General features: G+C 45.3%; 1 protein-coding gene across 7 annotated transcripts; it reads left to right on the top strand.

Moving 5' to 3' along the window:
• The first annotated feature begins 2,388 nt into the window (after positions 1–2,388).
• RNF20 (ring finger protein 20) lies at positions 2,389–26,177 on the top strand. Of its 7 annotated transcripts, XM_077817818.1 has the most exons (22): positions 2,414–2,553; positions 4,305–4,358; positions 6,288–6,360; positions 6,657–6,817; positions 7,048–7,215; positions 7,321–7,468; positions 7,648–7,830; positions 8,990–9,108; positions 10,062–10,208; positions 10,486–10,563; positions 10,907–11,026; positions 11,956–12,135; positions 12,372–12,507; positions 16,402–16,523; positions 16,925–17,313; positions 17,907–18,024; positions 20,271–20,420; positions 21,626–21,838; positions 22,776–22,901; positions 24,024–24,164; positions 24,615–24,716; positions 24,955–26,177. In XM_077817818.1, exons 4-22 carry the CDS (start codon positions 6,689–6,691, stop codon positions 25,129–25,131), a joined length of 2,946 nt encoding a protein of 981 aa, XP_077673944.1. In that variant the 5' UTR covers positions 2,414–2,553; positions 4,305–4,358; positions 6,288–6,360; positions 6,657–6,688; the 3' UTR covers positions 25,132–26,177. The 7 variants fall into 7 exon arrangements, with proteins under 7 accessions (XP_077673943.1, XP_077673944.1, XP_077673940.1 ...); XM_077817817.1 differs by lacking the exon at positions 6,288–6,360 and having other exon boundaries at positions 2,389–2,520; XM_077817814.1 differs by lacking the exon at positions 6,288–6,360 and having other exon boundaries at positions 2,415–2,553.
• The last annotated feature ends 1,381 nt before the right edge of the window (positions 26,178–27,558 follow it).

A 27,558-nucleotide genomic window follows, 5' to 3' on the forward strand; every position in this document is an offset into this window, starting at 1 on the left:
TGGCACCTTCCTTCCTTCAGAGGGGACAGGGAAATGTTCATAAATACTAGCTAGAAATGTCTGCATGGACAGTGCTGTGAAAATGTCTGATTTTGCCAGTTTGGGAATGTTGTGCAACTGTTCCACACAGGTTAGAGGCTACCTATTCTATTCTATATAAATCCTTACACTGGCCTCATCACTGCAGTATCTGAGCACCTTCCAAAGGTGCATTAAGACTTAAGTGATGTAACTAACATCTGTCACATGTGATTCATTCTTTCTCATTCTCTCCCCTGGAGGAGAATTGTGTGTGCAGTGTAGAGTTTTGTTTTTGGACTTTTTTATGGGTGTGTGTTTGCGTGTGTGTGCATTTATTTATTTTAATCTGCATGCTGCTCTATGTTTATATTACAGAAGGCAGGTTGAAGAAGAATACCTTGCACCTGGAGTGGAAGGTGGTGAAGTTTGTGATGGTCCTTTGTTCCTATGGATATTCATGCCACCGCCTCAAACCCACCCCCAAGAAAGTTCTGTCTCCTGCACAGACGAGCTATCTGCTTACTTGTTATGAGCTATTACTTCAGTGGGAGCTGAGGATTCTAAGTACCTCATGGGATGGCAGAGATGGCAGAGATACCAGCATGAGATTTGGGAGGTAGATGGTAATTAAATGAATTGGAATTTTTCTAGCTCATAAGTGTTAACATCCTTATTCAAACATAAAGTGCAACATGGTCTTTAATGAGATATGCCTACTATATAACAGCAATTAAAAAGCATCTCTGTCCTCTGAATGCAATATAGACTGTATTATAATCACATTATACTGAACAATGATACACTCTCTTGTGGAGTACAAAGTTTGTCTCTCTTTAAGAAAGGCATATAACTCAGACAGAAAAGGTCCAGAGAATGTCAATGTAGATGGGATCAATGGGACTTTGACATGAGGCACTGCAAAAACTGGGGTTATCTTTGAAAGAAGAAGAGGAAGAGGACATCACTGAAATACAGTATTTATGATTATGAAAGATACAGTGAAAACTGATCAGCCCCCTCATTCTTATATGACCCCATAATAAGAAAAAAAAAGTTTGGTTCTTAATGAAGTTAGTGGCAAAACAGTTTAAAACAAAAAGAAATATTTCTTTATATATCATATGCTCAGCTGATGGAATTTGCCATTGCAAGAAATCACAGAGTGAAATGCTATAGCTGGATCTTAACAAAGGCTGGATAATGTTACAGCCATTAATAACATGCATGATAAAATAAGGATAATCAAAACTCAAGCGCCAGTGGCTCGGTGTGCTGTGCGGATTGAGATTTGTCTTCCTCTGGCATAGGCCTGAAAGAGAGAGGAAGTAGATTTAAAAATCAGATAGAAAACTGAGCTATGTCAAATCCTATAGTCTAGTTACCTGCAGTGATATTAGCACTTTCACGTTCAATTCCCTTCACAAACATTAATTAATCCTCACAACATTCCTGTCATGTTCATTAATGCATCACTGTGGATGTGGGAAACTAAGGCACAGAGAGGTGAACTAACTTGCCCCAGTCACAGAATAATTGTAGACTGATCTTATGTTTCCTACTGCTGACCTCTGGTCCCTGCTCACTTGCTTTACAAATTGTCAGCGTGCAGGTTTGACAGGTTTCAGAGTGGGAGCCCTGTTAGTCTGTATCAGCAAAAACAACGAGGAGTCCTTGTGGCACCTTAGAGACTAATAAATTTATTTGGGCCCAAATACATTTGTTAGTCTCTAAGGTGCCACAAGGACTCCCCGTTGTTTATGCAGGTTTGAGTTTTCATCTGAAAGGTAGCATCTCTAGGTATGCAGTGCCTGCTAGCACCAGGCTGGCCCATCGCTTCACTACTGACTCAGAGGGAACTCTGCCACCTGCTGAATTATATTGCACAGTGCAATTTAATCTCTCTCTCTCTCTCTCTCTCCCCCCCAGCCCAATAAATGGTAAAAGAAATGTGCTGCCATCAAATTAACCACGTAGTTACGACCCTTCTACCTCCCAAGTGCCTCTCCCTTCCCCTTGGTTGGGCTGTTTTGCTACCACACAGCTGTAAATGCTAGTGACTGCGGAGGGCAATGGAACAGGAGGGGCATAAATCAAGGTCCTCCAAGACACTTAGGCTCCTCGCTTCCGCTGATTTCAAGGGAAGTGAGAAGGGCGATGGCAGCCATGTTTACTAAGGGCAGCCTGGCGGCCTAGCCCGTGGACGGGAACGGGAGATGGCCGCCATGTTTACTAAGGGCAGCCTGGCGGCCTAGCCCGTGGACGGGAACGGGAGATGGCCGCCATGTTTACTAAGGGCAGCCTGGCGGCCTAGCCCGTGGACGGGAACGGGAGATGGCCGCCATGTTTACTAAGGGCAGCCTGGCGGCCTAGCCCGTGGACGGGAACGGCCGATGGCCGCCATGTTTACGAAGGGCGACACACTACGTGAGAAGCTGGCGGGGATTGGCGGAGCGGTTGTCACCGACCGCTTCCTGCAGGGTCAGGGGTGGGAGGCCGGAGGTGAGGCGCAGTGGCCGGGCTGGGGGTGAGTGGGTGAGTGAGTGAGGATTAGGGCCGGGTTGGGGGGGCAGTTGGGTCCCGGGGTGCCTGGGCTGGGGGGAGCAGCTCGGTGGGGAGCTCGTGCCTGGGAGGGGGGATTTGGCCCCTGGGCTGGGGTGGAGGGAGGGAGGATTTGGCCTCTGGGCTGGGGGCAGGGAGTGTCGGGGGGAGGGAGGATTTGGCCCCTGGGCTGGGGGTGGGGGGCAGGGAGTGTCGGGGGGATTTGGCCCCTGGGCTGGGGGTGGGAGGGAGGGAGGATTTGGCCCCTGGGCTGGGGGTGGGGGGCAGGGAGTGTCGGGGGGGGGAGGATTTGGCCCCTGGTCTGGGGGTGGGGGGCAGGGAGTGTCGGGGGGAGGGAGGATTTGGCCCCTGTGTGGGGGTGGGGGGCAGGGAGTGTCGGGGGGATTTGGCCCCTGGGCTGGGGGTGGGGGGGAGGGAGTGTCGGGGGGAGGGAGGATTTGGCCCCTGGGCTGGGGGTGGGGGGCAGGGAGTGTCGGGGGGATTTGGCCCCTGGGCTGGGGGTGGGGGGGGAGGGGGAGGGGAAGGGGGACTGGCATCTGTGCTAGGGTGTGTGGGGGGAAGTGTCAGGGAAAGGAAGTGGGGGACTTGACCTTGGGATAGGGGAGAGGGGGAGTATCAGTTCATTGTGATGTGTAGGGGTCAGCCCCTGGTCTGTGTATGTTGGGGGGTCAGTATCAGCTCTGTCCCTGGTCTGAGTGGGGGGGGGGGGGGGGGATTTAACTTGATCAATGGGTTATCAGTGCCTTATCTATGTGTGGTATTGTGGATATCACCCCTGAGGGTAGGAGGGCATGCACAGATATTTTGTGAGAGTGTTTTTTTTTTTTCTGTCAGCCTGTTGGTTCTGGTTTCTTGTTGTTTCTTGTTAACAATGCTCTCTGTGGAAAAACGATCACCGAAATAACAAAAGCATGTTCTCCTGAAAAATGGGGAAATTGTTAAACACAAGGAACTGAAAATCTTCCTTCAGTCAAATTTTAGAGAGAGAAGGGGGCGGGAGAAGGAGAGACTTGAACTTATAGATGTCAAGGCTCTTTATAAGGACATTTCAAGGACTGTGTGGACCTGCTGTAACAAACTTTATGAAGGTGACTTCAAAACCTAAGACACTTGAAAGGGTCACTGTCAAGTTAAAAGAGCGTCTTGCAACATAAAGCTCTGATTGAGCAAAACACTTAATCCAGTGGCTCTCAACTTTCCAGACTAGTGTACCCCTTTCAGGAGTCTGATTTGTCTTGCGTACTCCCAAGTTTTACCTCACTTCAAAACTACTCGCTTACAAAATCAGACATAAAAATACAAAAGCGTCACAGCACACTACCACTTAAATACTTCTTTTTTTACCATATAATTGTAAAATAAATTGATTGGAATATAAATATTATACTTACGTTTCAGTGTATAGTGTATAGAGCAGTATAAACAAATCATTTTCCGTTTGAAATTTTAGTCAATGCTTTTGATGTAGTCTGTTGTGAAATTAGGCAAATATTTAGATGACTTGATATACCCCCTGGAAGACCTCTGCATACCCCCAGAGGTACGTACACGTGCCCCTGGTTGAGAACCACTGATTTAATGCACATGCCTAATTACTTTACTCACATATGCTTGCAAAGCAAGTGGTTGCAGGTTTGGAACCTAATCTCTTAGCTTTATTAGAAATACCACCGTAAATGATTAAAATGGAAAGAAGTTTAAAAACTATATTTGTTTATGTTCAGCTTGTAGGTAGAGGTACCTCTTCAGCTCCTGTGAATGGGCTCAGCATCAGAGAGGTCAGTTGAATTGTGTCCATTTACATCATCTGAGGATCTGGCCCTGAAAATGAACTAGTCTGTTTCATGCAGGTTCTCCTGCACTAGTACAGTGCTACAATGCTTGGGTAAAAAACACTTCTAGGAAGTGTTTATTGGTTTGTTTGGTTTGGTTTGGTTTAATCCCAATTTGGGGGGAAACCTGTAATAGAAATGGTGGTCTTGAATTTTGCAGATTATTACTTTTAAAATTATTTGGGGGCCAAATTAAAATGGAGAGTGGCCCTTTAAAGATATTCTTGAAACACCGACAGTAAAATTCTTCATAAGATGGACAAACTGTAAAAACCTGCTCCTAGACCCTCCTTTCAATTCAATAGGACTTGTAGGGTCTCTACCTCTCTTTATATCAAGTGGCCAGCACCCATAACTCCCACTGACTTCAGGGAGGATTGGATCTGACTATGGTGGGAGAAATTTAGTCAATAAGGATTGTTATGGTGCCACTTTCCTGATGTAATCTCATAGGCTCATCTAACAATTCTCTTAAAAATGCAACTGAGGGTCATTTTATAAAAGCAATAGGATGTGGGGAGGCCAAGGACTGAGCCAGCACAGAGGCTGACCTATGCTTTCTTGGGTCTGGATGTGGTCCCACCAGCTTAGAGGTTGGACAGTGTGGAGAAACATGCTGCTGCTTTCTTCATTTACTGGAGGATTTCAGTCTTCAGGATCATCAAGCTAATGCTTTTCACTAGCACTGGGTCAGTGATGCTCAAACTTTTGAACTGGTAACCCTTTCACATAATAAGCCTCTGAGTGCGAGCCCCCCTAGAAAGTAAAAACACTTTGAAATATATTTTACTCCATTATAAATGCTGGAGGCAAAGCAGGGTTTGGGATGGAGGCTGACAGCTTGTGACCCCCCCCCATGTAATAACCTCGTGACTCCCTGAGGGGTCCTGACGCCCAGTTTGAGAACCCCTGCACTAGGTTTAAATGTCCAGTACCCCATTCACATGCACCTCATTTAAAAACAGTAAAATATGGGGAAACTGTGTGTGATTACACAGGCTACTTCAACCAAGTTATGGTGTGTTTGCTGCAGGAAGTCTCCACTCCTTCCTTTCTCAATATATAGGTCAAGGAGTATTAATAAGCCTTTAAAAAGCAGTAGGTTTCAGTGGAATTAAAAGAAATAGCCTCAGACTTTCACTCCAGTGTTCCTATTTATAGCCTTCAGATGTTGGCAGATATGAAAAGATCTGCTGCTGAGCTTTGCCAGTGCACCTCAGCCCTGAACCACAGCATTTCCTTCTAGCACAGTTGTAACAGAGTCCAAATGTGCGGTAGACGTATGGGGTATAAGGAGGAGTGTTACCAAACCCTTTAGTCCTGACTCTGGTCGGAATTGCAGTGTGAGAATCCTGATGGAGAACATCACTGTACCAATCCCCTGCCACATCTGAGACCTCTTTTGTAAGCCATCAGATGGAGCAGTTCTGTCCCCCTTCTTGTTGTTTGTTGGTATTTTTTATGATTGGTGCATTTTTCAAGTCTTTTATTTAAGATCCATTAAAATAAAAATGGAGAGAAACAATAAAATACATATGTATATGAGAAATTAACATTTAAATATTTATATTGTAGTAGGTCATTCAAGATAGGAGCCCCATTTATCTAAGCACTGTGCAAACATGTAAGATGCAATCCTTGCCCAAAGAGCTTATATTATAAGAAATATTCAGGTCTTGACAGTGGTCTCAAACCCCATCCTAAAAAGCTTACAGTTAAAATAAAAAATGAATAATACATAGCACTTATATATCACTTTTAAGCAGTAGATCTCTAAGCATTTTAAAAAGTGTTCTTAGATTTCTTTGCATGTACATATCAAAGTTAGATGACCATATCCACTTACAAAGTTTTAATTTACTTTTAATGTTCTAGGATATTCTCTCCAGGAGCCTGATCCCGAAGACCATTGAAGGCAACAGGAGTCTTTTGTTAAGGCACTAACAAGGTTCAAGGATTTGTTCTGAACTTGTTGGAGTAATATTTTTTATTGTAGTATCTCATCATACATTGTTCTGATATTCATAATACTAGCCCAGCCAATGTCTTGTAATGTTTACTTTAAATCCTTATCTTCTAAATCCTTCATGGGGTCTCTTTCTGGAGTATACAATCCGCTGTTGTGTTTTGTGTTCCTGTGGTGTGTAAGGCATGCAGATACCATAGTGGTAAGCATGCTAGAAATCCCTAAAATAGTACTGGTTAGATGGTAGATGTTTATTAAACTTGTTCTTTGTGTTTTAGGAAGAGCTGGGAATCTCCACTCTTTACCCACAATGTCTGGGATCGGCAACAAGCGGGCGGCGGCAGAGCCTGGCCCGTCTGGGCCCCCAGAGAAAAAGGCAGGAGTCGAAGACTCAGGAACAACAGTGGAGACCATTAAGTTAGGAGGTGTTTCCTCAACAGTATGTATATCTGCGGCACCCCACTTAACCTCTTCCTTAATGAACCCCCAACTAATTGATCCCAGCCATGTCCTGCAAGTAATACAACCAACCTCCTCGACTCCACCATGTTATTTTGTTTTCATCCTCGCCCAAGCCCAAAGATCTTGCTGAAAGGTCCTTTTATAGAAAGGGGTAGAACAGGCGTGTGCTGCATTAACTGTACTGATGTGATTCTCACCTCTGCACAGGAGGAGCTGGACATCCGGACGCTGCAGACTAAGAACCGAAAGCTGGCAGAGATGTTGGACCAGCGGCAGGCCATCGAGGATGAGCTGCGTGAGCATATTGAGAAGCTGGAGCGGCGGCAGGCCACCGATGATGCCTCTCTGCTGATTGTGAACCGCTACTGGAGTCAGGTCCGCAGCATGCTCAGTCGAGCTGTCTTGTTCTCTCTGTGGTCTTGTCTCATTCACTCTGATGCTGTGCAAGTTATGTATCTTCTCATTTGTCCCTTCTTCCAGTTTGATGAAAATATCCGCATCATTCTTAAACGTTATGACCTGGAGCAAGGTCTTGGAGACCTTCTGTCTGAACGAAAAGCCTTGGTGGTGCCAGAACCAGAACCAGACTCAGACAGCAATCAGGAACGTAAGGATGAGAGGGAGCGAGGTGAGGCCTTGTGCCATGTAGTATGTTGTCTTTGGCGGGTTGGGAAGATGGACTTCATTGAGGGAAGTGTTGATGTTCTGTGCCCTCTGGGAAAATGAATGATTTGCAGATACTGGAGACTACTTCTTCCACTACACACAAATGTACACTCGTCCATTTCCTTCCCCTCTGTCTCCCAGGAGAAGGGCTGGAGCCAGCATTCTCCTTCCTAGCCACCCTGGCCAGCAGTACCAGTGAGGAGATGGAGTCTCAGCTGCAGGAGCGTGTGGAGTCCTCTCGCCGAGCTGTCGCCCAAATTGTGACAAAGTATGACAAGCTTCAGGAGAAGATGGACATGCTGTCCCACAAGCTAAATAGTGGAGGTATGACAGAGCTGGTTGACTTGGAGAGCCTATGCTCGCAAATTCCAACTTTCTTAACACACTGAATCAGGGGTGAACCAGTTCCTGCCATGTAAGTGGTAAGGGCCAGATTTTCCCTCTCAGACTTAAGCATCAAAATGGAATGCCCAGGTTTTCCAAAGCACTCAGCACCCATCAGCTCCTATTTGAGAACAGTGGGGTCTGTTGGCTGCTGAGCTCTGTTGAATATCTGTCCCTCAGTGCTGAAGTCCTTCTTCAGATAGTTAAACTACTTGAATGCTGAAAACTATGCCTTGTATGTGGGGTCTAGGTGGCGGGCACCTCCAGTGCTGAATCACCTGCTTATCCACTTGGAAATACTGAAGTCCCAATGGAACCTTATAACCCTGACGTAACCTGCCATTACACAAAAGCTGCTGCCAAGACCAGCAGTGTGGAAATTATATCCAAAGTGGGAACAATGGAAACTGGTACCAGTCTCCTTCCTTTCACAATTCACCAGCAATGTGGGCTTTTGGAGGACAGTTCTTGGATTCTTTGTAGTTTGAGGCAATAATTCACCTGTACAAGAAGTTAGCTGTCTGATTCCTTGGGTATGTTACTATTTGACACAGAGATGTATGGTAACCACATAGCGCTGAGGGAAGGTTGCAAATTCCAAACGGGCTAATTCCTTGAAAAGGTTCTTTGTGTAAGGTTCAAATGAACTCAAGAAAAATTCTGCAAAAGCAGCTGAGATTTCCATGTCTTTCACCTCAAAATAAAAATGACCTCAGGTTCACTTAATTCCTAGGCTCAGTTCCCTGAAAAGTCTGTGAAGTTGGCCTGAGTTTTGAGTTTGTATGTTTAGGAAAGCCTCACTCAGCTCTGCACAACAGACAGTGAATTCTTGTTCTGTCCATAATTTTCCCCACTGCCCAGATGTGCCTAAATGTTGCGGTACCCATGATATTTGGGAGACTGCTAATTGAAATTACATAATAGATAAGAACTAAGGGTTGAGCAACTGTCTTCATTGAGATTCCCCTCCACTTTTCTCTTTCCACCACCCTAAATAGGTTTATTATGTTGTTTACCCTTCCCCTTTGCTTGCTGATTGCTGAATTGAAGACACTGGTCCATGACTCCCCTTTCGTTTCCTCCCTCCCACTGCCTTCAGATGCGTCGCTGGTGGATGAAGCAGTCCAGGAACTAAATTCCTACCTTGCACATGAAAATGGACGGCTGCAGGAACTGGCTGATTTACTCCAGGAAAAGCACCGAATCATGTCTCAAGAGGTACAAGAAAGAAAAACGGAATCTGTCTGTGTGTTTGTGCTTATTTGATCCCTGTCTGGAATACTGAACGATCCTGGTTACTGTTGCACAGGAAGCATGTTACTGCCATGGAGAGGGTGAACTGTAGAGCACCAGGGATGATTAGGTCTGAAGAATTCAAGTTCTGAGCAAAGGTTAAGGGAAGAGTAATTAGTTTTGGAGAACTGTAATGTGCACTGTACTTCTATGTGAATCTGAAGCAGAATCATGTGGTAAAGTACATGGCAAACTTGACTGGAGCAATAAACTAAATCCAAGTGTTAAAGGGACACCTGGTTTTATTGTTAGAGGAAAAGAGGATTGAGGGCATAGTTGTGGGGGAGAGAAAGCAGGGAGTTGCTACTAAGATGCTCTTAAAAACAGCTGGCACGTTGGAGCTGACATACTACTTCTGTTCTGATGGTTATTTGAGGTGTAAGAGCCTTCATTACAAAATGATTTTACCTGCAAGGAGTATGAATTACTAGCCAGGTTTTCCTTCAGCTCTTGAAATTCCAGTTCTGGTTAACCAGTTAGAAAGCTGGCCTGTCAGATGAACGCTTGAAGGATGTGTGTAAGAAATAAATATTTAAATGCAGAACTCAGTGCCCCATATATAATGCATTTAGGCAGCTTCAACCTAACTTCACCAAAAGCCGCAAACGTCTTGAGTTCTTCACTTCCCATTTTTTCCTTCACTGCCCCGGCCTGAAATTTTGAACCGCTGTCAGTGCTATCCTGCCCCTTTTCTCAGAGTGACTCCTGAGCAAAATACAGATGCCCTGGTAATGAACACTGTAGAATTGCCAAAGACTAAAAGTAAATGACAAGGCAAGACTGAGTGAGTGAAGTTAGTGCTGAGCAATCCTGGAAGGCTGTGAATCAGACACTGCTGCTTATCTTAACCCATGCTCTCCTTTGTCCCTTGGCTGCAGTTCTCCAAGTTGCAGGAGAAAGTAGAGATGGCAGAGTCACGGGTGTGTGTGCTGGAGACCATGATCGACGACCTTCAGTGGGATATTGACAAGATCCGCAAGAGAGAGCAGCGGCTCAACCGGCACCTCGCTGATGTGCTGGAACGGGTAATCACCAAGCTGTTTGAAATGAGAGCCAGGGCTAGAGCAGTTCGGAGCTCAGCAACACCTGTTAACATCTTCAGAGGGAATATTGCTGAGAGAAAGAGAGGGGGATCTTTATGGAGCCTTCCTCTACCTTACTAAACCACTGCTAATTGGAATGGCATAATAAACGTGAGCTAAGGATGGAGTGACTGTCTTCTGTTTGTGTGAATGGGTTAGGAAGTGGGGCAGGATTCAAGTACTAAACACTTTTGTTACACAATCTTCATCCTCATTGCAGGTGAATTCGAAAGGTTACAAGGTATATGGAGCTGGGAGCAGCCTCTACGGGGGTACGATCACCATCAATGCTCGCAAGGTAAAACCTAAGGCCGTGGGGTGAGGGGAGGCTTTGATTGGTGAGGGAGAAGAAGGATGGTTCAGTGGTTAGGGCAGTAGCCTAGGGCTGAGGAGACCTGAGTTTGAGTCCCTTGAGACTTCCTGTGTGACTTCAGGCAAGTCACTTAGCTTCTCTGGGCATCGGTTCCCAATCTCTAAAACAAGGATAATAGCACTGCCCTGTATATGTCACAGGAGTTATGAGGATAAAAACATTAAAGACTGATACTATGGTATTTTGGGTAATATGAGTACTGTAGCTAGATAGATACAAAATTTGTTTTTTCAATACATTTTTAAAAACTCTTGTGTTTCTTCTTCAGTTTGAAGAAATGAACGCAGAGCTGGAGGAGAACAAGGAGCTGGCTGGGAACCGCCTCAGTGAGCTGGAAAAATTGCGCCAGGATCTCGAGGAGGTGATGACACAGAATGAGAAACTGAAGGTAGGAGCAAAATTCTCTGGGAAACGTGAAGGCAGATGGATGTGATTGGCTCCTCTCTGTTTCACTCTGTTGAATCTGTGTAAAAGCTCTTTAGTTCCTTCTGTGAAGCCAGATTTTCTGGTCTGTCTCTGTTTCAGGCACATTCTCTGTGCTTGGGTGATGTTTTATATGCAATAGGTCAGGATGCTAATGGGAACCTGGGGTTTTGCTGTTACTAGCATTTCTGGTATAATGGTGACACCATGTGGTCAATAAAGGGAATCGTAACTGTCTATTTCCTGTTCTGTGTGTTGGTTTAATCAATTCACTAAATCTTCAATGCCCACCTGTCAACTCTAATAACTGCCCAGAAGGACAGGGGTTACCTTTCTCCCCAACTCAGTCTGGTTGTGGGAAACTAATGCAGAGCTCAATGCTCCACAAATCCAATTATCTGACTGAGAGAAAGAGTCTAGTAAATGGAAGTGAAAGAGGAGAAAAGGGCTTTAGAGCTTCTGCAATGGGTGGAACAAGCTGACTCAGAACTGTTCCAACTTGATGCTACCTCAAATGACGGCCTGGGTGACAGGAAGATCGAGTGAGCCAGGAGAATGAGTTACCTCACTCCTAGAGCTGGCTTGTCCAGGTCAGGCATGCTAGCTGTGTGGTGAAGGGAAGTTTACCATGCTGCTGTCTGTGCCATGTCTCTGGACTCCAGGCTGTTAAACCAGTAACTTTAATCAGTACTGAAAAACTCCTGCAAATGGGATCGTTCACAAAGCCATTACCTTGCCCTGTGGAAATTCTATCTACCCAAAGGAAGGATGTGGAAGGAGAATGGGCTTTGGAATTCTGTTATCTCCTTGGGTGGGCATCCATTCTGAGGTAACATTTCTTTTCACTCCGCTTCTCTCCTTTTCTTCATGGGACGACTGTATGTCTCTGCCCAGGCGGAGTTGCGGAGGGCGGTGGAAGAGGCTGTGAAGGAGACACCTGAGTACCGCTGCATGCAGTCCCAGTTCTCAGTCCTGTATAATGAGAGTCTCCAGCTGAAGGCACATCTGGACGAAGCACGTACTCTGCTTCACGGCACTCGCAGCACACACCAGCGCCAGGTGGAACTCATCGAGGTAACCACCTCATTCCTCCATCTTCTCCTCTTTCAGATCGCCCACTCCGCCCTAGCCCTCTGACTGGCCTTGGAGTGGACCAAGCACTCTGCAGTGGTCTTTGCAAGCTCAGTTGTTTGTTCTGTTTTTTTAGGAGGGTAGTAATCCTCTCCTCTTTTATAAAAGCAGGTTGATGAGGAAATGTGAGACACCTAGATCATAGCACTAATCTCTCTCTCTCCCCTCTTACTCCCCAGCGAGATGAGGTCAGTCTCCACAAGAAGCTGCGCACAGAGGTGATCCAGCTAGAGGACACTCTGGCACAGGTCCGCAAGGAGTATGAGATGCTGAGGATAGAGTTTGAACAGACACTTGCTGCCAATGAACAAGCAGGTACCATTTTTTTTCCTATTTTGTTTGTAAACAGAGGTTGTATTTCAGAAAGCTAAGGCACAAAATGAGTCATGACTAGCAAGGGACATAAACAATAAGAGAAAGTTCTAAAAATACATTAGAAGTAAGAGAATGATGTAGGAAAGTGTTAGTCCATGACTTAATGGGGAAGGAGAGCAATGACACAGAGAAGGCTGAAGTATTTACTTCCAGTCTTCACGTTAACTGTGACCAAATGCTTAACATCATTAGTATTAACAAAGGATAAGGATCTTTGGTAAGAATAGGCAAAGAACAAATGAAAAAATTCATAGATATTTTAGATGTATTCAGATTAGCCAGGCCTAGTTAAATTTGCTCTCAGGTACTTAATCTCTGAACATTTAGTGATTATCTTCAAGAACTCCTAGAGAATGGGTGAGGTCCCAGAGGCCTGGAGAAGAACAAACATAGTATCTCTCTTCAAATAAGGGAAAAAGGAAGACCTGGGGAATTATAGACTAATCACCCAAACTTTGATACCTGGAAGGATACTGGAACAAATTATTAAACAATATGTTCAAACCTGCTGGGTAATAAGGGGAAAAGTAATAGGCTGTGTGGATTTGTCAAGAACAAATCATACCAAATCAATCTGATTTCGTTCTTTGACAGGGTAGTGGATTGTGGAGGGGAAGCAGTAGCTATGATATATATGGACTTCCTTAAGGTTTTTGACATTGTCCCAAATGACATTCTCATAAGTAACCTATGGAAATATGGTCTAGATGACATTACAGTACGGTGGTTGCACAAATGATTGAAAGACCACAATCAAAGAGTAGTTATCTGTAAAGCTACAAATCTGTCATGGAAGTCATGGATTCTGTGATTTTTATGAGACCTCTTTGACTTCTTGAAAATTGTAATAATTCAGCCCCGAGTGGTGGGGCTTGGGCTTTGGTCCTGGGAAGTGGAGTTCGGGCTTCAATAAATCTGTGATTTAGTTTGTTGCCTGTATCCTGTCTGTGATTTTTAATAAAAATACCTGTGCCAAAATCATAGCCTTCGTTATCAATGGCTCACTGACAAATTGGGAGGAAATATATACCACGCTCCCACATAGGTTTGTCTTGGGTCCAGTACTATTCAATATTTAATGATAGAGTGGGAGGTCAGGATTAGCACTGAGAATGATCTTGATAAACTGGAGAATTTGGTTTGAAATCAGCAAAGACAAGTGCAAAGTACTACGCTTAGGAAGGAAAAATCAAATGCACAACTACAAAATGGGGAATAACTGGCTAGGTGGTAATACTGCTGGAAAGGGTCTGGAGTTATAGTAGATCAAACTGCATATGAGTTAAGAGTGTGATGCTGTTGCAAAATAAGTAAGATGTCATTCTGGGATATGTTTCAGAGTAACAGCCATGTTAGTCTGTATTCGCAAAAAGAAAAGGAGTACTTGTGGCACCGATGAAGTGAGCTGTAGCTCACGAAAGCTTATGCTCAAATAAATTGGTTAGTCTCTAAGGTGCCACAAGTACTCCCATTCTGGGATATATTATCAGGAGTGCCATGTGTAAGATACAGGAGAACATTGTTCTACTTGGCACTATGAGGCCTCAGTGATAGTACTGTGTCTAGTTTTGGGCACCACACTTTAAGAAAGACGTGAACAAACTGGAGAGAGCCCAGAGGAGAGCAACAAAAGTAAAAGGTTTAGAAAACATGGCATATGAGGAAAGGCCGAAATAATTGGGAATGTTTAATCTAGAGAAGAGAAGGCTGATGGGGCATGTAACAGTTTTCAAATATGTAAAAGGTTGTTATAAAGAGGAAATGATCAGGTATTCTCCAGGTCCACCAAGGGTAGGACAAAAAGCAATTGGCTTACTTTGCAGCAAGGGAGATTCAGGTTAGATATTAGGAAAAACTTTCTAACTATAGGGATAGTTAAGCAGTGGAACAGGTTACCTAAGGAGGTTGTGGTATCCCTGTTGTTGGAGGTTTTTAAGAACAGGTTGGTGTGACATAATGCTCAGTTCATGCAGAACTGTGAGCCACTGTGTTACCATTCTGCCTTAGCAAGGGTGAGAGCTTTGCTCCTGCTAAGTTGTATGTCAGTTCCCTGACATTCCTGCCTGTCTGCCTTGCTAGCAAACTCTTCAAATCTATGCCAATCTAAACCTTGCCTGGCCTGTAACAATCAGTGAACCTCAGTTCCCCCAAGATGTCTCCCAGTAGTGTCCAGTCCCTCTCACGGGACACTCACAGCAATTAAGTTTGTTGCCTCCAAAGAGACAGACAGAGCACACATCAACGTGTTAGGTTAGCTGGGGACTCACACTTCACTTTAATACACTGCCCTGAGATGGTTTTGTACTAAAACAAGAATAAGTTTTTATTAACAAAGAGCAGAGATTTAAGTTGTACTAAGTAAGAATAAGAGACAATATGATTATAAATAAAACAAAACAAAACATGCTTTCTATTGACTAAAACTTAATTTTAGCAAGTTAGAAAATTGCTTTGACAACGATTGTTTCTTGCATCAAGTTGTCAGCATCCCTAACCCTTCATGTTAGGGGATCCAGCTTCCACAGGGGTGCTGTACCCAATGTCCCACCAGTGGTGGATAACTAAAGGATCTTTTTTGCTCCCCTTATATTACTCAAAGTCCATTGTCTCTGACTCAGGAGCCAGGAAGGCTTTCTAGGGTGCAGATTCCGTCACCCAACATAATTGGTAAACGGTTTTCTCCTCCGCTTGTTTAGCTTGATGGGTTTATTTACTTTGCATGCAAAGGTACTCATTGTCCTCTGCCTGTAACCAAGTCAGTCAGACAAGCAAATACACATTTCTTTGTCTAGAACAGGTTGGGTTCATCGATGCCTCCCAAACACATTTTAAAAACATATTTTCAGTGCACCTCTATAAATCTTTGTATGTAACCTGTATATACACAGTGATTTCGGGGACCAGCATGTCGCCAGTTTACATATAATACATTATATGACAAGTATGTGATCGGGCAATGTGTCAGGCCAGAGGTGAGTTATTTTATTGCGGGGGACACTCTGCCAATTGGCATTTAGGGGCTCCCGGAGTCACCGTTGGACTAACACCTGTCAGGGTGCTTCAGGCAGAGGGATGGACTAGATGACCTCTTGAGGCCTCTTCTAGCCTGACATTTCTATGATTTCAGCAGAATGCCGCCTTTGGAGCTTTCTCTGCTCTTGTTAAATACTTGTTTGCACTGCTCTGTCTCAGAAAAAATGCTCCTTAGACATATAAGACAAACTGATGTCAAGTTATCTTCTGTCTTTCTGGCTGTGGCCAAATGTTCTTACAAGGGTTTCCAGGATATTTGAGAATTAGTTGGTTATTGGTAGTGGAGAGATTGTGTAGGGAGAATATCCCTCTTACGTTCTTGGAAGCTCTTTTTCTGAGAGAGGGGATTTTGTCTAGGAAACTGGGCTTTATAACCAGAACCCTGGCATATTTAAATTCCACCAGAGAGAGGCAAAAAGCTATTTTTAAATAGCACTGAAATAAGAGATTTCTGATGGGGTAGCACTGCTTTCCTGTACTCAGATTCTTGATGGGAAGAAGAAATTTGTGAAGCAGTAATGCTGAGAGAGACCTACAGTGGTGATTTGCAAGAAGATACGGTTGCAAATAGGACCAGTACAGTTATCCAAGCCACCATGCCTTGGAGCAGGGAGATGAGTCTTTCTCTGTGCCTTTGCCTGTCCCTGGTGCATTTCATTCCCTTCTGGGTACATCATTAGCAGAAATATACTGATACAATGGAAGGACTTTTCAAAAGACCAACAAAAATACTCTGAGGTCTGGAGGGCAGAGCTGATTGTGGCCTGTGATAACTAGACCACGTGTGTGTGTTTTTTATAGGTCCAATAAATCGGGAGATGCGTCACCTCATCAGCAGCCTCCAGAATCACAACCACCAGCTGAAGGGGGAAGTGCTGAGGTACAAGCGCAAGCTGAGGGAGGCCCAGTCCGACCTGAGCAAGGTACTGGAGCTGGAGATACTGGGAGAGAATGGGGAAGATGAAAAAACCTGCTACAGCAAAGCATAGGCTACCAGTCTGTCTCATAGTTTGCCTGTGTAAATGTCTCTCTGGTGCCACAGGCTTTGGGAAAAGTATACCAGGCCCCAGGGGATAAACTGCAGTTTTCTGCCAGGCTCTATGCAGAAGCCTCTTCTTGGATTTCCACCTCCCACAGGGTGGACCTCCCTCCATGGCTGCATTCTGCTCTCTAAAAGTATTGGCAATAGCATCTCTGAGGGAAACGTGTAAGGGAATCCTACAGGGCTGGCAGTGAGAAATGTGTTCTGGCTGAGAACTTCTTCCATTTACTTGATTTTGTTTCCCTTTGTTTCTTCCCCATTGCTCCCCTCTCCCCACCCCAGACTCGCTCCCGCAGTGGGAGTGCCCTCCTGCAGTCCCAGTCCAGCACTGAAGAGACCAAGGAGGAACCACCGGAGATCAAACAGGAGCCTGATGATTCTTCTGCCCAGGCGTCTGTGCCCAAGGCTGCCCCCGAGGATGCCAGTGATGCCAAGGCCAAGCGAGATGAAGAGGAGAGGGAGCGCGAGAGACGGGAGAAGGAGAGGGAGCGCGAGAAGGAGAAAGAGAAGGAGAGAGAGCGGGAAAAGGAGAAGGAAAAAGAACGGGAGCGAGAGAAGCAGAAGCAGAAGGAGTCTGAGAAGGAGAGAGAGTCCACCAAGGAGAAGGGGAAGCATGAGGATGGGAGGAAGAAAGAGGCTGAAGTGATCAAGCAGCTGAAAGCTGATCTCAAGTAAGAAGTACTGTTGAAATTCTTCTTCCTATTTTTCCAGCATCGTGCCCTAATCTGGGGTGTCCAGGGAGCATAGCTAGAAACCCCTGATTACCAGAATTAAGACACTAGCTTTTGGAGTTAAAGGTAACTCTTTCCTTGGGTCACTGGTGTTACGATTGTGCCCAGGGAACACATAGTGGAGGTGGTATTTAGGTCCTCCTCAATCAACAAACCTTACTGGTTGCAGATATCTGTAGGGGGTGGGGCTTGTCAGGTGCAGATTTCCAATCAAAGACCATGCTCCTCCTTGTCATGGATCAGTGACTGAGAAAGTCTAGAGTTTACTACCAAGGTAAGTTCTGCTGCTGCTCTCTTTCCTTCTTAGTCTGAGTCCACTTCAGAATGTCTCTGCTCACCCTCCGATGTGTGTTTCTGCATTGTTCCAGGTACAGTATGTACATGTGCCCACAGTAGGACGAGCCCAGTAATCACACAGAAGCCTGCATTGGAGGATGCTGAGAGAATGTTGTTGTTGCTTTCAGGCAGACAGCATCACACCATAGCGTTTCTCCCATATATTCAAATTGCTGTTTTTCTTTCACGGTTGCCAGGAAAGCCCAGGAGAGCCAGAAGGAGATGAAGTTGCTGTTAGACATGTACCGCTCAGCCCCAAAAGAACAGAGAGACAAAGTTCAGCTCATGGCAGCCGAGAAGAAGGCCAAAGCTGAGGTAACTATGTGCAATTACTGTCCTCCTTTTTCTCTTGCCCCTCACCATCTAATGGTTGTTCTTGAAATGCCCTCCTCAAGCGTGTTGTAGGGCTATTGTTTCCTCTTCCTGACTCCAGAATGTCCTTCCCTTCTTCCTCTGTCAGACAGCTTAAGGTTGGGACAGACTGGGAGTGCAGGCAGAGGACTGGCCTTTGAATGGTCCTTCATCATTGAGGTTGTGAGGTGTCCATCTGGCTGATGATTCACTCATCTACCTTTCTGGCAAATAATGTTACTATCCAGCATGATGATGTGCATCTTATTGGCTCTCTGGTGTGTGTAAAAGTATTAGAGTGGTTTGAACAGCAAGGGGGAAAAGGCTTCCTGAAGGGGTAGAACTGGGATGAAAATTAAACTTGAATGATTAGGGAGACAGTGCAGTTTGACTGTGGAATAATAATCTCCCAAGGGAAAAGGTATAAACCCCATCTCTTGAGGTATTTAAAACTAAACTGGATAATCAGAGAAAGATTTGTGATTGAAAGTGAAGGATACTATATCCCAATGACATGGCAGAGGGAATGTAGATAGGCAGAATGTAATTATCGATACAGGATTAACCACGAGAGTAGGGTTAATGTATTTACTCTTATTAAAAAGAAAGTGCCATGGAATCTTTAATGGTGATTCTGGTCAGGAATTCAGTTTATATCGCATCCTATAGATGGAATAAATGGGCCCAGAGAGTTAAAGGTGTTAACATGACCCTGTCACCGTTCAGCATCACACATTTTGAGAAAGGGTTTGGTATACAGAGACCTCAGCCTGCCTAATGCCATGGCAAGCACACCCATTTTTTAACCTTTTATTAAAGATACAGGGAAAAAGGGAAAGCATTTGAAATGTAAAGTATCATGTAAGGCTTTTATTTTAACATAGCTTGTTCCCTTTCCCCTTAGCTAGAGAGAGTTTTTAGAGGGGAAACCCCCCTATTTGACAGGTTTTTTTAGATGGTATTAAAGATAGCAGTAACTGTTCTTTTGGGGAAAAGAGAAGAAGTTTGTTGAGATGGGCTGGAGCTGTTGTTAAAGTTCAATCCATTTTCTAAAAGACAAGATGAACAAGGGGTGGGGAGAACAACAGTGACAGAAAATGCAGCTTCTGTTTTTGGTAGTGAGTTTTTCCAGCAGCCAGGCTGCAAGTAAAACAGGCACATCAGGTCTTACAACCACTTAGGGATCTGGCAGATTTGTTTCAGTATCAGGCTGTTTAGGGCATTGCTTTTAGTTGCCTCTCTCGTCATAGGCTCACAGCAGTGTTGCAAAATATGCACTCTTGGCAGGCTAAGACAGATTCTTGTCAAATAGAAGGAAAAAGAAGAGGGATAGGAAAGAAAAGAAATAAGGCAGGGAAGGAAAAGGACCCTTGTGAGAGACAGAGAATCTTATATCCCAGGTAGTGTTTGGGATTTAGCCAGAGCCAGTGGAGGTGGCGATGTCATTTGCATCCCCTTTTTGGCCTGGTCTGGTCAGGACATCTCTTGTGATTAGGTCAATGAAGGCCCAGTGGTATTCCAATGGATCCTTGGGTCCCAGGAGATACTATGGGTGGCAGTTTTGATGGTGAAACTTTCTCCTTCTGCTTCTTCTTTCAGTTAGCAATTGTCCCCCTTTGTTTTGCCTTTGCTAATTTTTACCCCCAAAGCCTTTTTGAGGACCCCAAAGGGAATGATGAGTGGAATAGCCCATCCCCTCATTATTTTGCCCTCAATTAAGCCTAATTTCCAACACACCAATTTCAGACCATTGATTTCCAGTCCCAAACTTTTCTTGTTTAGAGGCATGATTTTAAAACCGTCCTTGAATTATATCAGTGGGCCTTTTTGTTTGGATTAATTTAATCTGTCTATTTCCCTTTTGCACCTTTTCCCATCAACATTGATTGTTATAGGTTATTGTGACATCTAATGAGCTCTCACTCCTCACAGTTAGGATAAATTTGTGGGCCAGTTATTACAGCAACACCTCCAATAGCATAGTACCTCCTAACATCATGCTGGGGAACTGGACGAGATGAGAAAATGGGTCTTTTTTCCCCCCTTTTTTTTTTTTTTTTTTTTTAAAGAAATGTTTCTCTGTGGCTTTGGAAAATTGTGGGGAAGGTTGATTTCTTAGCAGAGTCCTTCTTGCTGTTCTATTCCCTGTCTAGCCTCAGAGCTCTTTCGCTCTTCCCCCCCCATCTCATCCCATTTTTTCCTTGCTGTAGCTGGATGAGCTGAGGCAGAGGGTGAAGGACCTGGAGGACAAGGAGAAAAAAGAAAGTAAAAAAATGGCAGATGAGGATGCTCTACGCAAGATCCGGGCAGTGGAGGAGCAGATCGAGTATCTGCAGAAGAAACTAGCCATGGCCAAGCAGGTGAGAGGAGCTTATGGAAATGCCCTCTTAGTAAGGCCTTCTTGTGGGGCAAACCTTATCAGGGAATGGCTGGAATTAATCGAGAGAGCACTTCTACCCCACATCCACCACCTCCATCAGATGATATTCCAACTCTGCACATGGCCATGTAAGGCAATATCATCATGGTGTAACTGGGACAGAGTGAGGAAAGAGTTAATTTCACACACATACATCGGGCTAGAGTAACACTGCTGAGGCGAGTAATGCATGGGGTGAGTGAGGAGATGGGAGGGTCAGTCTGCGGTGAGGTAAGATGGTGTTGTATTTTTAAATTACACTAGATTTATACAGAGCGTGGCCAAACAGGGACACTCAGGAAAATTAATCCAAATTAACTAAAGTTATAAATGCGTAGTGGATTAGTTAACTGTATTAAACTCCTTTGTGGCCACTCTTAAACAGAATGAAGGCCACTTTAATTCTGAATATCTTAATTCACTTTGGAATTAAGACAAGCTCACAGTTTATATGATTCAGAAATAGCAACAATTGGTGTAGTGTACATAACACAAATACCATTGTATAAGGAACAAATACTTTGGTTGATTGGAAAATTCCGCATTACGAAGGCAGAATTGTGTGAGGGTGAATAGAGCATCAGTACATGGGGCATGTCCCTGTTCCTTGTCAGTTAATAGTGGGGATCTTTGATTGATCCCACCTTGCCTGTTTCCTTTGTGAATTTTAAGACAGAGTTTAAGGGGGCTGGATGGCTCGGGGGAGTAGTAATGAGCTATGGAATCATTGACTTTTAGATTAATTGACCTAAATTCAAATTCAGCTGAAAGATGTTACCATCTGATGGCTGTTAATCAACTAATTTTAAACAGGTCACGGGTCTCTGTCTAGTTCCTAGTGGAGAGGTGGCCGTGTAACAGAGCCAACTTTCACCTTTGTTGGCTTTCCTAGCACAGAGATCAAGGACTGAATGCCTATGGAGACTGAACTACCATCTGTCCCCTAGTGGAGCATCCTTCAGTTCAGTGTTTGTGACTGTTTTTTGGGTAAAGGGATGTTACTGTTCTCCAGGATGTTGATCTGCATCTTTCACCAACACTAAATTCTGTTTCTTAAAATAAAGGTAGAGGGTATTAGTGTTTCAGCGCCCTATAGTGGAGGGGAAAAGAGAAATCCAATTACAGTGTGTTTCATCTCTGTTCTAGGAAGAAGAGGCCCTGCTTTCAGAAATGGATGTCACCGGTCAAGCCTTTGAGGATATGCAAGAGCAGAACATTCGCCTTATGCAGCAGTTGCGGGAGAAGGATGATGCCAACTTCAAGCTGATGTCAGAACGCATCAAGTCAAACCAGATCCACAAACTACTGAAGGAGGAGAAGGAGGAGCTGGCAGACCAGGTCCTGACCCTGAAGACACAGGTAACCAGAAGAGGGGTGATGGGAAAACAGGATGGGTAGGGACATTCCCCCAGTGGATCAGGGCAAGCTGCTGCTTAGACTTGTTTTAAACCTCTTCAGTAGTGCATTGAAAGATGCCAGTTGTCCCTCCCCTGTCCCTGCTGAAGCTGGGAGTGGGGCCATGGTTCCCCCACAGGCCGGGGGGGATGGGGGGAAGGGGTCCACAGCTGGGGACAGGTCTGGGGCCGGGAGCAGAGTCGCAGGGGCAGGAGCGCAACCATGACTGGGTGCAGAGATCAGGCTGAGGACGGGCCAGGCGCGGAGCCAGGGCTGGGGGTGGGGCAGGGCTGGGTGGCGCTCCCTCCCTGCCCCAGTGGGGGCCAGCCTGGACACCACCACGCCCCCCTGAATGTTCTTCTGCGCCCCCCCTAGGGGGCGCACCCCACTGTTTGGGGGGCGTCTGACCAATGCAATGAGAAATTTCTGAGAGAGAAGTTTACCACTACGTAGGGCTGGGAGAAGGAAAAGGTGAGGGATTTTTTAATCACATGAGAAAAGGTGCTCTAGTTGCTGTCCCCTCCCACAGGCTTCTTCTTGGAGCCTACATGGAAATGTCCATTGCTTTTGACTGATTCCACTAAGTGCTCTTCCAAAGGAGCGGGCTAGATATGTTTAACAACCAGTTATTGAGTGTTCGATTGCTGGGTTTAGGAAGGTTCACCTTGGAGCTGTGGGAAAATGTCCCTTTGATTGAATGTATAATTTGACCTCTGATTGTCCATGTGTCCACATCCTAAGAGAGAGAAGTGGGGTTGTAGGAGTGGGAGGAGAGAAAACACAGTGATAGGGAAATGTGATGGTTGCAGCATATAGTGATCTGGGAAGGAGAAGAAAATTCAAAGACAAAATATCAGCAGCAAACGTTTCTCTTCCTTCCCCCACCCTTCTCGTTTGGAAGGTGGATGCTCAGTTACAGGTTGTGCGGAAGCTGGAGGAAAAGGAACACCTGCTACAGAGCAATATAGGCACTGGAGAGAAAGAGCTAGGCCTCCGAACCCAGGCGCTGGAGATGAACAAACGCAAGGTGAGCATGAACCCTTGGCTCACAAGTTTGAGTTTTCTTCATCCTGTGGAAGGCTGCTAGCACTGGATTTCTCTGATGGATTTTGGTATTCCATGTCATTACACCATTGTGGCAGAAGACAGAGGAATACCAAATAATGTTCTGATTAAGGCACAATAGACTGATAAAGAATGCAAGGAACAAGAGCAATCAAAGTGGTTTCATGAAACACTGAGAAGAGAGCTGAGGGTAAAAGGAAAACTAAACTGCAAATGGAAAAAGAGGAGGCAGCCAAATGAATATGATCAGGGTCTGTTAAGGCCTGCAGAGAAAAGATAGACCGTAAAAGAGCATGAAGACATCAGAGGAATGAGAGAGGTTTTAATTAATATATCTAGGGGCAATAAAAAAAAGGTCTGTTAATAAGGAGTGGAATTAGATGGACTGGTATCGCTGATTCTACCCTCCTTTCTAAATCTCTTGTCAAGAAAAATGTTGGGAGAGAAATCTGAACAACTATTAAGGAAGGAAGATAAAAGCATCCCTTTGTAACCAACAGTCGGCTGTTCTGGATTTTGCATCCTATGGTATGAAGAGAATTTAGCTAAACGATTTACTGATCCCCTGGCAAATTTAAAAAAGAAAATCAGGAACAGTTAGCGGGGTGTTGGAAGACTAGAGCAAAGAAAATGAGATACTGGCTTTCATAAGAGGAAAAATAATGATTGTGGTAGTTCTCTATCTGGTTTAAATAACAGAACAGCGGCAAAATATCTACAAGGTAATAGAGCCAGGAGCAACAGGACCATGGAGACATAAGGCTATACATATTTGAAGGGTATAAACACCAAGGAGGGGCATTAGTCTTACTCTGCGTTTCTCACTAAAAAATTAAACTACGAAAGGGAACGTTTAGGCTGACTGTCAAGAACTTGTTGACAGTGAAATTTCAGGTTGTTGAGCAGGCCCTCCAGGGAAGTCCTGTAAATCACTTTGCTTGGATCTTCTAAAACTAGGCTGGAGGGAAAACCCTGAAAGTACTGTGGGGCACAGTCTTGGGCGGGCAGGGATTGGGACTGGAAGATTTTTCTAGGTTTTTTCCATCTCCAATATCTATGATCCTATGGCCATCTCCTTTGACAGGCAATGGATGCAGCCCAGCTTGCTGATGATCTCAAAGCACAGTTAGAGCTGGCTCAGAAGAAGCTACATGACTTTCAGGATGAGATTGTGGAGAACAGTGTGACTAAAGAGAAGGATATGTTCAACTTTAAACGGGCTCAGGTATGTGCCATAGACCACAGTCCCTCACTCTCCATCTCTAGTCAGTCTGCCTCTGCCTGCTAGAGTGAAACTTCAAAAGGGTCCATATCATATCCCCCTCCCCTGCCCACTGCTCTCCAGGTTTTTTCAACTTCATTTTGTTTCCAGCTTCCTCCATAAGTCATTTTGGCCCCTGCCTGTGTCCTTTTTCTCACTTCCCCTACCTTCTGCACTCAGCCCCTGTGGCTTGGCCCAGTTTGAGATCTGACAACATTCCAGTACAGATCTAATATAATCACTTTTTTCCTGTGAAGAGCTGTTCTACAGTGCACTGGGAAGAGATGGTTGGAAGCACAGCATTGGCATATTTTACCATGCACTTTAAGGGCCCCAGTTCTGTACCCTTGAAGCACAAGCTCTCTGGAAAAATGGCTCCAATAATTTGTTTGTTGGTCTCTCATCCTCCTGCAGGAGGACATCTCCAGGTTGCGTAGGAAGTTGGAGACTACAAAGAAACCTGATATGGTGCCCAACTGTGATGAGATCTTGATGGAGGAGATCAAAGATTACAAGGTGAGAAACTCTGGCACGCTCCCCTGTTAACTCTTTCCTAGCCAAAGGGTTTAGTCTTCCTATTCATTCAGTACTGGCCTTCCCTAACTGTGTAACTGGAGAACCACCTTCTCCTAGGGCAGAAGGTAAAGTCTGCTTTCCATGGTGGTGTATTTTCCACTTGGGGCACCTGAAAGCTCAGCCGAGGTCTGTCACGTGTGGTAGCTTAGACTCTCACTGCAGCATTTTTCTCCTGTAGGCGCGTCTGACCTGTCCATGCTGCAACATGCGTAAGAAGGATGCTGTGCTCACCAAGTGCTTTCACGTCTTCTGCTTTGAGTGTGTGAAGACACGCTATGACACTAGGCAGCGCAAGTGCCCCAAATGTAATGCTGCCTTTGGTGCCAATGACTTCCATCGGATCTACATCGGCTGAGTCTCGCCACGGAGAGACAGAGTCATCTCTTCCGCCGACCACCCAGCCCCTTTCTCTGATTGTCTGTCTGTCTGTCTGTCTGTCTGTCTGTCACCAGCAGGGCAGTCACTGCTTCTCCACCACCCATGTTCTTTTCCAGAACAAGTGACCCTGGGTTAGGGAGTGGGGCGAGGCAGGTTTGGGATCTCTGCTCATCTTCTCTTCCTTTCTGCCTTTCCCTTTAATCTTGATGGGACCCCCACCCCACAATGGTCATTCCCACTCACCCCCTCCACACTGCTGAGTCGGGGTTGCTGCTGTGGAGTAATAAAGCCTAACTCAACCCTAACCCCAGGGGTGATGAGCCTGAGGCCTTGAAATAGCAAGTCAGCTTTGGGTATTAAATGGATGATGTTAGGGTAATTTCCCCTCCCCCCCGCCCCCTTAAAACCTTTTCCTCTGATTACAACAAACCTATTGGAAGATGGGAAACTTGTGTCCTTCCTAGAAATGTCCCCCTCTGTGTGTTTGTGTGCTGGTGATTGTTTTTGTAGGGGTGCTTGGAAGGGCTGGGCAGCACACCGAACTTTTTTATTCTGGTAGGGTTTTTCGATGTGAATAGCCTACCGGTTAAAGGCCCTGAGGCAGGAGGGAACTTAAGCACAAGTACTGTTGACTTCAGTGGGAAGACTTGTATGCTTAAAGTTAGGCACATGGTTAAGTACCTTTCTGATTCAGGGCCAGAATCTGCAAGGAGAGCCGTAGAAAAAGCTGGGGCAGCTGAGAAGATGTTGCATTCCCAGCCCAAAGGCATGCTGCATACACCTTAATGTCAGGAAGGAGCGAGAGAGAAGTACAGGAGAATCCTCGAGAATAGCATTCCATTGATGTGCCCCATTAGGTCTGGATGAAATATGGACACTTTTCTGTTCCTTCCCACCTAGCTGGGGCCTCACTAGCAGTGTCCTTATTTTCCAGAAGACGATTTGTAGTGGTTACTTTGGTACAGCTTTGCCACAAGGACTATTCTTGTACTACACAAACTCCAATAAAACTGTGGTTCCATTTGTTTTGCTGTTTTTCTTGCCTGTGAGTAGATTTTAATTCTTGCTCCCCGTGCAAGATGAACTTTAAAAAGCCCTAATCCAGTCATTGAAACCACTTCTTCTTTTTTTTAAAAAGCTCTTGGCTTCCACAGTAGAAAGAGCAGTTCTTTCTCCTCTAGTTACCTTTTGCAATGCCCGTGCCCCCTCACTCCTATCCTGTTACTCTGGAGCCAGGGCTTCCTTCAGCAGGGATAGTCTGTCGAGCTAATTTGTGCAGTAATTTTGCTGTGTCAGGAATTTTGCTCAGGTGTGATCACCTTACTCTTGTTTTACCACTGACCCCCAAAGTTAGCATTTGAACCCCATGTCTTTGGAAGTGATAGGGCGGTTTCTTAATTCACTTCACTTAATATAGTTAGTGAGAGGTTGTAAACCCCACACTGGTTCTGAAAGCTGTACCAGGTGCCTGAGAGCTCAGTTATCCTTCCTGCTGGCTCCTGGAGGGGAGTTAAGTCGATCAGTTATCAGGCCTACCTGGAAAGGAGTCACTTTGCTTTACAAGGATTGAGAAAGCTCAGTTAGGGAGGGGCCCAGCAGTGAGGAGCCTGTGAGTTCCTGCTTTTGCAAATGGGCTGATTTAAATGAAAGGAGAGAAGTATCGGGAAAAGCCACAAGAAGAGGGGATTTAGCTCCTCTGGTGGTTTTCAAAATAGGGACAAGACTGTAGGGAGACAGCCCTGGGGTTCAGCTGTGGAGCAGAGTATTTGGGAAGACTTGCGAAGGGCTGAAGGTCCAGCCTGAGGAGGGTGGAAGTGATTTAAGTTTATATTTTTGGTTTGGAATTTGTTGGAGAACTCCAGAGAGGAATCCTGCCCACGGTCCTGCAGGCAGCCTGAGAGGACTATAGATTCACAGTGAACCCGTGAAGGGGCTGGTGGGGAAGCCTGCAGATGACCACAGAGGAAGTTACCCAGGAAGGAAGCAGGGGGACTGAGTAGCCAGATCTTGCCTGCTTAATACAGGGTCCCTGGTCTGAAATCCAGAGAAGAGGCTGGCTGGGTTCTCCTTCCAGTCCACAGCAAAGACCCCAGACACTAGGGCTGGAAGGACTAATGAGTCAGGAGTCATACCAAAGACTCGGCTTGAGACTGTGGGACTATGTTTTGTTACATTTTCTGTTACCCCGGGAGTGCCAATACTTCAGTGACCTGACCAGAGGGCTGACGCATAGGAAGAGGCAGACCACTGCAGAGCTGGAGCAGCTGCCATCAGGTGGCATGAGATGACACGATGCCCAGACACCGGGGGCAAGCCAGTGGTGAGTCTACTCTTCTACAGGCTGATAATTATTTTTCAGCTTTAGTCTTCTTGAAGGGTGCTGGAATGGCAGCCGGAGAATCTG

The sequence above is a fragment of the Eretmochelys imbricata genome, chromosome 5 (assembly GCF_965152235.1).
Source record: "Eretmochelys imbricata isolate rEreImb1 chromosome 5, rEreImb1.hap1, whole genome shotgun sequence".
NCBI classification, from domain to species: Eukaryota; Metazoa; Chordata; order Testudines; family Cheloniidae; genus Eretmochelys; species Eretmochelys imbricata.

What these genes read in the sequence shown, in the direction of transcription:
- RNF20 (XM_077817813.1), top strand. Translation starts at nt 6,689, where the DNA reads ATGTCTGGGATCGGCAACAAGCGGGCGGCGGCAGAGCCTGGCCCGTCT. An exon ending in ACCGAATCATGTCTCAAGAG is followed by an intron (nt 9,109 to 10,061) that starts GTACAAGAAAGA and finishes CCTTGGCTGCAG; the next exon opens with TTCTCCAAGTTGCAGGAGAA. An exon ending in TCACCATCAATGCTCGCAAG is followed by an intron (nt 10,564 to 10,906) that starts GTAAAACCTAAG and finishes TTTCTTCTTCAG; the next exon opens with TTTGAAGAAATGAACGCAGA.